Raw genomic sequence first — 12,020 nt, 5'->3', positions numbered from 1 at the left:
GTGAACCACTTATATAAATTATTTAGTTCTGGGCTGAAATATTAGTCTGAACACTCTACATAACAAGGTTTTCTTATGCCTACCGTAAGCGGTCAAGAGAGCCAGGACAAAGAAAGCAACATATTGATAATGAATTGCTAAAGGTCAATGTGGGACATGACTGTCTCCATTAGCGAAGGTGGAGCTAGTCTAGCCAGATGGCCGTCTTAGGTTGACCTTTCTCCATTTTTTTCATAATACTTGATTTTCACAGAGGCAATTTAGGTGAAGTACCTCATTCCTTAATTGGTAAAATGCCTTTTTTTCCCAGTTTCAGTATAGGTGTGCTACTTCCTGTATGTAAATCCAGTGCCAATGTCATGCGTATGTCAATGAGCTTATAAGCTCTATGAACACTGTATATATATATATGCTTTATGAATAGGGTTCAATAGTTCAACAATTGTCATGAAAACCGCTCTCTCTCCTTCTCTTCCAGCTTATATGACCTTAATGTATGCTTTAATGCTATATGTACTGTATACATGATTTAATTACAAATAACTAAAACTACTCTCCCATCTCCTCCTCCTCCTCCTCCTCCTCCTCCTCCTCCTCTTCCTCCCCTGTGTCGGCCATTCCAGCAAGACACTCGGACGTCGTCCTCCCTGCCCAAGCTGGACCTCCACGTAATTCCTGTGTGGAAGAAAGGGATCACAGGGAAAGGAGTGGTCATCACCGTGCTGGATGACGGTCTGGAGTGGAACCACACCGACATCTACCCCAACTACGTAAATCCACATTTCCATGGCAACAGAAATCACTAAGGGAGACCGTTCCCATAGCAACATCGGTGACACTTACACAGCCATCCATGAAGCACTAATAAGCAGTAATAAATTGCAATATGATAGGTGGTGATGACGGTTGTAAGCGTGCATAGATTATAGAACTGGAAATCAATAATAGGTGGAATTATTATGGTCCTGGATTATTTTTTAGTGGTTGTGTTGACAGGAACTACAGTATAGGTGGCTTGGAGGCAAACAGTTCTTTCTATCACAAGGCATTGGGAGACAGCTCTAGGGTCTTTCTAGAGAGGTAGATTGAGAGGTAGATTGAGAGGTAGAGAGAGAGAGAGAGAGAGAGGAAGTATGACAACAAGGCTGATAGAATCGACTCTGACTATAATTAGCGCGACTGTGATTAATGAAAGGGACTTAATCAAGCGAGATGCTTATCCATCCTCACTCAAAGTCTCGAAGCAGACTTGTTTCAGTGATTCTGATGCAATGTAGGTATAAAAGTGCAGCCTGACCTCAGAGCCATACGAAACATACTATACACATTTTTCTGCATCGCCAAGACTTATGATATGTACTAATCGTCTAGTTACTTTAGACAGAAACAAAAGTAGGTAGGTAGGTTCGGGGAGGATGGGTGGGCGTATAGCTCGAACCGACTAGCGATCCAAAGGTCGCATCGAGTCGCGCAGGGGACAACTGTAGCATTTTAGCATTTTAGCATTTTCCCAACCTTAACCTAATTCTCCTAGCCTTTTACGTAAATTCCCCAAACCTTTGACATTTTAGTTCTTCTAACATTTTACGTTCATTATCCCAACCTTTGTCGTTAGTTCTTCTAAGCACCAATCTAAATTCTCCCCATAATTCTCCTTTGTTGCCATAATAAAACAAGCAACCTAGTCTCAGAGAAGACGTATAATACTACACTATAGATGTGTGATACTAGGCATTAGGGTATTCAACTTTTACCCTACGAGGTCCGGAGCCTGCTCGTTTTCTGTTATGCCAGATAATTAATTGCATCCACCTGGTGTCCCAGGTCTAAATCAGTCCCTGATTAGAGGGAAACAATTAAAAACAGCAGTGGAACTGGCTTCGAGGTCCAGATTTGAGTTTGAGGGTTATACGTCCTGCTAATTCGTATGATATGGTACAATCATTATTCCATTCGCAATGTAACCTAACGTAACATAAGATATCATACTCAATGGCGGGAGCAAATATACATATGAAATCCTATGAATTGCCCTGAGACCAGGTTGAAAAGTGAATTTTAATTAATTAGATGCATTCAAAATGTATGGATAAGATTGTGTGTGGTTCAGACGCTCAGCTTTACTGCAGAAAATATTGAGACGTCTTATTCAGTTTCTCCAACCGTGTAGCAATAAACCTTTCAGACGAAGACATATTGACAAATGTTCGATTTTCCCCTTTCTCAAAAAGAATGGCTTTGTTTCAGCCCTAAATAATTTCCTCCCCGGTCCTCTTGTCTGGTGTTCAACCATCCATGTAATTTACAGTCCCTCTCAGTGACAGGTCCTCGGTGCGGTCACCTAAGTGGGTTAAGTGGGTTGACAGATTGGGTTCTGGAGCGTATGGTGATTTTCCCTTCTCTCTCTTTCTTCTCCAGGACGCAGCAGCCAGCTACGATTTCAATGACAACGACCCTGACCCCTTCCCCAGATACGACTCCACCAATGAGAACAAGTAAATTGTCTATTTATTTTAGGGATATGCCTACTATCATGGTGTTTTTTGTGACATATGGAAGAAGTGTGTAGCATTTTTCACACACATTTGTCTCTTTTCAAGTCCTCACTTGTATATTCATTATTTACATGCATAGGCCTATTACTTATATGGGCTATGTAGCATAGTAGCCAATAAAAATGATCTTGACATCCAGTACTAATGGAGAATACATGTTCCTCATTGTTCAAGTCCCATGCAGTCTGGTGACCACTATATAACCCTGTAATCCTGTTCCTAGTTACAGCATCCTCACTGTCGATTACACAACTAGATAAGAAGGGGAGCAGCCAGCTATCCTGCTAGGCTTACAGGAACACTCTGACACACTCAGGTCACACTCGCTGGAAATGGGCATATCTGGCACACACAGATGGAGCTGTTGATGTAACAGCAGTCATATTTCTTTTAAGATTTCTCGCAGATTCCCAAGGAATTTATAGATTTACAGTTTTTCGACATTTAACGTAAAATACAGTATTTATTGTACTACATACAGTGAGTATAGAAAGTCACCACCCCCTTTCAAAATGTTCACCTTTTGTTGCCTTACAGCCTGAAATGAAAACACATCAAATCAGACTTTTTTCGGCTTTATTTACACACAGCAACCCACGATATCCAAATAAAAAAAATGTAAACTTTGAATATAAATTACAATGAAAACAGTAAAATACCCTATTTAGATAAGTGAACACCCCCCTGAGTTAATACTTTGTGGAACCACCTTTTGCTTGAATTACAGCCATGAGTCTCTTTGAATATGTCTCTACTAACTTTGCACACCTAGACTGTGCAATATTTGCCTATTCTTCCTTGCAGAATTGTTCAAACTCAGTCAAATTGCATGGTGACCGCTCATGGACTGCACTCTTTAAGTCATTCCAAATTCTCGATGGGATTTAGGTCGGGGCTCTGACTAGGCCACTCAAGGACATTCACCTTCTTGTCCTTCAGCCACTGTACGGTTGCTTTGGCGGTGTTCTTTGGGTCATTGTTATGTTGAAACGTGAACCATCTTCCCATTTTCAACTTCCTGGCAGAGGGCTGCAGGTTCTCCTCAAGAATCTGTCGGTATTTTGCACTATCCATTTTCCCTTCTATCCTGACAAGTGCTCCAGTCCCTGCTGAAGAGGCCTTGGAATCTTCAATGTGCTTTTTGGAAAAGCTCAAACAAAACTTGATGTGGCTTTTTTTGAGGAGTGTTTTTTTTTCTTGTCACCCTCCCATAGAGGCCAGATTTGTGGAGCGCTTGTGATATTGTGGTCACATGCACACATTGACCAGTCTTTGCCATAAAGACTTGAATCTCCTTCAAAGTCGCCATTGGCTTCTAGGCAGCCTCTTTGATCAGTCTCCTTGCCAGGTCATCCAGTTTGGAGGGACGGCCTGATCTATGCAGGGTCTGGGTGGTGCCATACGCCCTTCTACTTCTTAATAATGGTTTTAACTGTGCTCCGAGGGAGAGACAAAGCCTTTGAAATCTTTTTATATCCATCCCCTGAATTGTGCCTTTCCACAACTTTATCTCGTACATCTTTCCGCCCATAGTGGATTCTTTGCTTTGAATTACACTACTAAACAGTGGAGTCCTCTATGAACAACTGCTTTTAATCTGACCTAATAAAAATCAGTACAATTGATCACAGATGGAAGCCAATTAGCTTGATTTGTGATCTGGAAGGTGGTCGGTTATGCCTCAGCAAGTATGCAATTGCAATTGTAGGGGGGGGGGGGGGTGGGGGGGGGGGTATTCACTTATCCAAATAGGTTATTTTAATGTTTTATTCACTTGGATAAAAAAAGTCACATTTTATAAATTTTCATTTCAGGCTGTAAGGCAACAAAAGGTGAACATTTTGAAAGGGGGTGGTGACTTTCTATACCCACTGGACATGCCCATAAGATTGTAGCCTGGGAACCATATATGTTGTACTATAGGTTGGTGTTTGAGTCAGTAAAAGAAGTGCCAGAATGACACTCAGGCTATCAACTAAATCTTTCCAGTCTATTTCCCATTGTGCTTGTTAGCATTAGCTTGTGGTAGATCCCATAGATGTAGAATTACAGATAGTATAATTATATTAGTTATATGTCTATTTGTACAGTGGCTTGCGAAAGTATTCACCCCCTTTGAATTTTTCCTATTTTGTTGCCTTACAACATGGAATTAAAATGTATTTTTGGGGGGGGGTTTGTATGATTTGATTAACACAACATGCCTACCACTGAAGATGCAACATATTTTTTCTTGTGAAACAAACAAGAAATAATACAAAAAAACTGAACTTGAGCATGCATAACTATTCACCCCTCCAAAGTCAATACTTTGTAGAGCCACCTTTTGCAGCAATTACACCTGCAAGTCTCTTGGGGTATGTCTCTATAAGATTGGCACATCTAGCCACTGGAATATTTGCCCATTCTTCAAGGCAAAACTGCTCCAGCTCCTTCAAGTTGGATGGGTTCCGCTGGTGTACAGCAATCTTTAAGTCATACCACAGATTCTCAATTGGATTGAGGTCTGGGCTTTGACTAGGCCATTCCAAGACATTTAAATGTTTCCCCTTAAACCACTCGAGTGTTGCTTTAGTAGTATGCTTAGGGTCATTGACCTGCTGGAAGGTGAACCTCTGTCCCAGTCTCAAATCTCTGGAAGACTGAAACAGGTTTCCTTCAAGAATTTCCCTGTATTTAGTGCCATCCATCATTCCTTCAATTCTGACCAGTTTCCCAGTCCCTGCCGATGAAAAACATCCCCACAGCATGATGCTGCCACCACCATGCTTCACTGTGGGGATGGTGTTCTCGGGGTGATGAGAGGTGTTGGGTTTGCGCCAGACATAGCGTTTTCCTTGATGACCAAAAAGCTCAATTTTAGTCTCATATGACCAGAGTACCTTCTTCCATATGTTTGGGGAGTCTCCCACATGCCTTTTGGCGAACACCAAACGTGTTTGCTTATTTTTTTTCCTTAAGCAATGGCTTTTTTCCGGCTACTCTTCCGTAAAACCCAGCTCTGTGGAGTGTATGGCCTAAAGTGGTCATATGGACAGATACTCCAATCTTCGCATTGCAGCTCCTTCAGGGTTATTTTTGGTCTCTTTGTTGCCTCTCCGATTAATGTCCTCCTTGCCTAGTCTGTGAGTTTTGGTGGGCGGCCCTCTCTTGGCAGGTTTGTTGTGGTGCCATAGTCTTTCCATTTTTTTATAATGGATTTAATGGTGCTCCGTGGGATGTTCAAAGTTTCGGATATTTTTTTATAACCCAACCCTGGTCTGTACTTCTCCACAATTTTGTCCCTGACCTGTTTGGCGAGCTCCTTGCTCTTCATGGTGTCGCTTGCTTGGTGGTGCCCCTTGCTTAGTGATGTTGCAGACTCTGGGGCCTTTCAGAACTGGTATATATATAATGTATATATATACTGAGATCATGTGGCAGATCATGTGACACTTAGATTGCACACAGGTGGACTTTATTTAACTAATTATGTGACTTCTGAAGGTAATTGGTTGCACCAGATCTTATGGGCTTCATAGCAAAGGGGGTGAATACATATGCATGCACCAGTTATTTTTTTCACTTCACTTCACCAATTTGGACTATTTTGTGTATGTCAATTTTATAAAATCCAAATAAAAATCCATTTAAATTACAGGTTGTAATGCAACAAAATAGGAAAAACGCCAAGGGGGATGGATACTTTTGCAAGGCACTGTATATCCAACCATAGCAACTCAAAGCAGTCCATTTGACCTCTGACAAAATGCCACATCGTCGGAATCAGAGGGAAAGAGAGAAAACGTTAAAAGCACACAGAAACCCTTACTAAAACCCTCTCAATGGTTCAATGCTATCTCTCTCTTTCTCTTTCTTTCTCTCTCTCTCTCACTTTCTTTCTTTCTGGGCCTTTGTCTCACAGACAATACCTGTAAATGATGACTCACTCTATGCCAGCTGTGAGGGTTACACAAACACACACTCAGCCCCCCTCCCCACCCCTGTTAGTGCACTCTTTTGTTGTCAATGTACTCTGATCACACTCTGTATAATTTAGACTCCAGCAGTAGGCTGTTTATTGTCTCCTATAAGCATGCCAAACGACATGAAACCAAAGGGCCTTCCATTTTTGGTTGACAAGATTCTCCCTCAATATCAATATTTTCTATGGCAAGCACATAATTAAATGAAGAATCTTACATAACCACGTCGAAACTAATCGAGGGACACTGGCTTTATGAGGTTTTATGATGGATCCAATCTGTTTTTGAAATTTTAAAGTTTATTAACCAGTTTACAAAGGTTCCAGATCAGACTTGATTATTCTGAATTCACTGCTACATGTATATGAAATTAGAACTCAGAATATTAGAAATTAGAATTTTGTCTGTTAGTGGGCCAGTTTGTGAAGAAAAAACAGTTATGTATAGTTGTAAGTGTGTGTTCTGTTTCTGTATGTACTCAGGCATGGAACCAGGTGTGCCGGTGAGATCGCCATGCAGGCAGATAACAATAAATGTGGAGTTGGGGTGGCGTACAACTCCAAGGTTGGAGGTAAGAGATGTTACTAGCAACGTGCATGCACCACCCACCTGATGATCTCTCTTTTTCTTTTTCTATTTCTGTGTTTGAGGGCTGCAAAATCCCCTTGTCACTTAAATATGCCTAGATTAATTGCTTGAATTTTACTCTGGAGACTCCTTCCCACTCTTGCTTGTGCCATTCGTTTTTTCCTGTTAATGTAACTACCGTTGTAATGACGTGTCAAACACTCCAGTAATGGCTGAAATGGGCTCAGTGGAATACATTGGCTTTCCGTTGCACCTATAAGAATGTTAACGCTTCGTCAGGATTTAACACGCCGTCTCAACACTTACATCACAACAAAGAGAAGAAAGATAACTTTATTTTGGTGTGTGTAGATTTTTTGTACAATTGATAAAAATGCATGATTTAATGTAGTTGAAATGATTACAAATGAGATGTGCTGAAATGAAAGAAACTTTCGAAAAAGAACACTCAGATTATAGTGATATTATGTCTAATCTCGCAAAAAATGTATCGTACAGTATGTACAAATAGGTGTTATCTAGAGCCAAGTGTTTTGATTTTAAATCGTGTGGCTATCCTTCTCTTATGCAAGAGAACATGACAACAACAGTAGTGAATGAATCATTAATGAGGAAGTCTAGACAGCACAGGTGAGCACAGGTAGGCCCAGACAGAGCCCATTTTTGGTGGTTGCAGGCAACTTGCATCTCTTTATATTAATTTATTAATGTATGCAAATACACCCATTGTATATATGCAAATGAAGCAGATATCATTTTCGTAATTTTATCCCAAAGTATTACAAAAATACCCGATATACTAAGAAAAAATATATATATGAATGCATAATAATATTTTTGGGGGACATTTTACAATAAATTGAATATCTGAACTCCCACCAAAATGCCTCAATTTATTTATTACAGAACAATCTTTTATGTAATATAATTCAGTCAATATCTGAGGGATTTAAAACATTCTAAACGTTTGGAGTATCTTCATCCATTGTCCAATTGTTGCATTTAGAATTGCATTTGAACAATTTCTATGACTGTTGCTAATGTAACGCAAGCACACGTGTGTGTGTGTGTGTGTGTGTGTGTGTGTGTGTGTGTGTGTGTGTGTGTGTGTGTGTGTGTGTGTGTGTGTGTGTGTGTGTGTGTGTGTGTGTGTGTGTGCCGGATTATCTAAGGTCGAGGGGCATCCAAATAGCATATGTGTAGAATTGCATGAAATTTGCTTTAAAACTGCTACATTTTATCTCTGCTCCATGGCAAAAAGTGTAGAATTGCAGGAAATTTGCTTTAAAACTGAGACATTTTCTCTTAACCTCATGAAAAATGTGTAGAATAGCATTGTGAAACTACACATTTTTCTTTCTGCACCATGCCAAAATGTTTTATATATATATATATAAAATGGGGGGGGGGGGGTCCAAATGCTGTAGTCCGGCCCTGTGCGTGCTGGTTTGTGGGACCCAGACAACAGCTGGAAGATGTCCTGGTGGTGGCCTACTTTTTTGAGCGGATGATTACGCAATACCACTTAACTAAATGACTGAGCAACAATTGGGCATCTGTTCCTCAATGGGGCTGAAACATAGCCACAGAGGAGGCAGCTCATATATAATATTAAAATGAGAAAATCTATTTGGGGCACAAGACCACTCTACTTTCAAAGTATGATTTAAAACACTTGTTAAAAACAACTAGTAGCCTGACGATTTTCATCATGTTGACCCTGCAGGGATCCGCATGTTGGATGGTATCGTGACGGACGCCATCGAGGCCAGTTCTATTGGCTTCAACCCAGACCATGTGGACATCTACAGTGCCAGCTGGGGACCCAACGACGATGGCAAGACGGTGGAGGGCCCCGGTCGCCTGGCGTCAAAGGCCTTTGAGTACGGCATCCAGAAGGTAACACACCACAGTCCTCTCTTTTTTACCCCCTCAAAAAACATATTAATTGTAAAATTTACTCAAATGATTATTTACCCACAAAGCAGTCAAAACAAACTGAAATCCAAACAAATGGCCTATCTAAATACATTGAAATTGGATAAAAAGGGAAGATAGAAAAGGGACCTAAGCTAAAGGCTACTAAAAACAAACTCAACACTAACTCCACACCTGTCTCTTTCCCCTCAGGGCCGCGGCGGGAAGGGCTCCATCTTTGTGTGGGCATCGGGGAACGGGGGCCGTCAGGGGGACAACTGCGACTGTGACGGCTACACGGACAGCATCTACACCATCTCCATCAGCAGTGCCTCCCAGCAGGGCCTGTCTCCCTGGTACGCCGAGAAGTGCTCCTCCACCCTGGCCACCGCTTATAGCAGCGGAGACTACACCGACCAGCGAATAGTGAGTTCAAGTGAACCCCACACCACACCACTGGATAGTGGAGATTGGTATTGTGCTACATTTTGTTATGGTACATTGCGTTTTTAACTTGACTTAACTTTTCTTTACTGTACCTGTGGTGTCTTTGTTTACTTCTGTGTCCCTGCAGACCAGTGCTGATTTGCATAACGAATGCACCGAGACGCACACGGGAACCTCCGCCTCCGCCCCACTGGCTGCTGGGATATTTGCCCTGTCGCTGGAACAGAAGTGAGGCAACAATCTTGACTTAAACAATGTCAATGGAATATGTGTTTAGGACTTCCTGTCGTAATGAAATATGTGTGCAGGACTTCCTATCTGATTTCGTATTTGTCCATCCCCACTAACCTCTCCCCCAGCCCTGAGCTAACATGGAGGGATCTGCAGCACTTGGTGGTATGGACTTCCGAGTTCGACCCGCTGGCCAACAATCCTGGCTGGAAGAGGAACGGGGCAGGCCTGATGGTCAACAGTCGTTTTGGATTTGGCCTGCTCAACGCTAAGGCCCTGGTGGACCTGGCTGACCCGGCCACCTGGAAGCATGTCCCCGAGAAGAAGCAGTGCATCGTCAGGGACGACTCCTTCCAGCCCAGGTACAAATACACTGCACTAGTCTAGTAGATCAGAAACATCTAATCCTCCTGACATAACATACATGCTGTATTGTTCACTTCAGACTAATTCTGGTGGGCAAGCAAACTTATAGTGTACCAGTAATTCCTTGATGGACAGAGTCCCGTGTCCTAAGATGTCCCTGTGTTTTGGCTCTTCTATTGACGCAGATCAAGAGCTCTATGATAAGACACTATATCTACTTTTGACTAGTTTCCCATGTGGAACAATATAACAACAGTAAAATGAAAGCTAGAGGTTTCATTTTTTTGTGTGTATTTTTGTGTATTTCATAATAATGTGTATGTGCATACGTGCTCATGGTTCGTATTGGTAGGAAAGCTGGGATTTCTGTAACGGAAAGCTAGATTTCTGTAACAGAGGGCTCAAACAATCTTTGGAGCAATCTTCCATTTGTTAAATCACTTTAGGTTTTTAGGCTTTAGGATAAGCTAAGGCTAGCTGGTAATATTGCTATGTCAACATTTATCTCCAGACTAAATCTGTTCCGGAGGAAGGGATTTTTTTATCTGAGCAGATGTTTTGTTTACCTTCCTTTCGGATTAACTGCCTCAGGACATGTAGTGCACTAACTACAATAGGTTAGCCACCAAGGCTAGGCTACATCATCTAAATTACCTTCATCTTAAAGGATAGGTTTGGTATTTTAGAGCTTACGGTTATACGGTTCCTTACCCTGGCATTAGTTTACAGGCCAGGAGAGATTGTATTTCATGGTTAGGATTTTCTTATATAGCCACTACTAGCCTCTGCTAACCCCCAAAAAATCTATGGGAGAGATGAGGACATCTGCACAATGTTAAAATTTTAAATGCCAAATCAACTGAAATCAACTCAATGATTTGGTCACCTTTACATCACTTAAAGGTCCAATGCAGCCGTTTTTTTATCTCAATATCAAATCCTTTCTGGGTAACAATTAAGTACCTTACTGTGATTGTTTTCAATTAAAATGTTCAAAAATAAATAAAAATAGCTTCTTAGCAAAGAGCAATTTATCAAGCAAGAATTTTGCTAGGACAGTGGGAGGGGGAAACTGCAAACTATCTGTTATTGTCAGGGAGGTTTGGAACTCTCTTTCTTATTGGTCTATTAACTAATTTACCGCCACAATTTCACAGTATTATTCCAACCTCAGTGTGGAAATATATATAAAGCATAAGAAATCATGTTTTTGGTCAGTTCTGTCTTGTGCAGACACAAAACAGAACTGTTTCAGTTTTGTTCGTTCTCTTTGTTGTTTTTGTTATTCAGTGTTCAGTTTTATGAATAAATCATGAACACTTACCACGCTGCGCTTTGGTCCACTTCTTCATGCAACGATGGCCGTAACAGAACTACCCACCACCAAAGGACCAAGCAGCGTGGCGAAAGGGACTCCTGGACAGGTGAGCAGTGCTATCTGGAGTATGAGACAACCTGGGAGGAGATAGAGAGGTGGTCGGTCGACCCAGGGAGAGTGCCAGAGCCCGCCTGGGATTCTCTAGAACAATGCGAGGAGGGATACCGGAGAATGGGGTTGGCGACACAAAAACGGCTGGCAAGGAATCCCGAGAGGCAGCACCCCCCAAAAAATTTGGGGGGCACACGGGGAGTGTGTCAGAGTCAGGTAGTAGACCTGAGCCAACTCCCCGTGCTTACCGTGGTGAGCATGGGACTGGTCAGGCCCCGTGCTATGGGGTGATGCATACGGTGTCGAGGCGGAGCATTCACAGGCTGGTGTGCTCGGTGCCAGCGTCCCGCATTTGCCGGGTGGAAGCTGGCATCCGGCCAGAACGGGTGGGGCCAGCTCTGCGCTCGAGACCGCCAGTGCGCCTCCACGGCCCAGTGTATCCGGTGCCTTGGCCAAGGACAAGGCCTCCTGTGTGTCTCTCCACTCCAGTGATGATCCATGGCAAGAAGCCTCCAGTGATGA

General features: G+C 42.2%; 1 protein-coding gene across 1 annotated transcript in view; it reads left to right on the top strand.

The window, feature by feature from the left end:
• LOC120026237 (neuroendocrine convertase 1-like) overlaps nt 1-12,020 on the top strand; it is a 28,135-nt gene that overhangs the window by 7,469 nt on the left and 8,646 nt on the right. The window contains exons 4-10 of the mRNA XM_038971061.1: nt 624-770; nt 2,419-2,495; nt 7,003-7,091; nt 8,835-9,007; nt 9,239-9,451; nt 9,600-9,700; nt 9,832-10,065. Of these exons, the coding sequence (XP_038826989.1) occupies nt 624-770; nt 2,419-2,495; nt 7,003-7,091; nt 8,835-9,007; nt 9,239-9,451; nt 9,600-9,700; nt 9,832-10,065 (1,034 nt within the window). The remainder of the gene's footprint in view (nt 1-623; nt 771-2,418; nt 2,496-7,002; nt 7,092-8,834; nt 9,008-9,238; nt 9,452-9,599; nt 9,701-9,831; nt 10,066-12,020) is intronic.

This window comes from Salvelinus namaycush, chromosome 2, assembly GCF_016432855.1.
Source record: "Salvelinus namaycush isolate Seneca chromosome 2, SaNama_1.0, whole genome shotgun sequence".
Taxonomy (NCBI): domain Eukaryota; kingdom Metazoa; phylum Chordata; class Actinopteri; order Salmoniformes; family Salmonidae; genus Salvelinus; species Salvelinus namaycush.
Note: the sequence above shows the minus strand (reverse complement) of the source record. Positions and strands in the feature narration are given on the sequence as shown.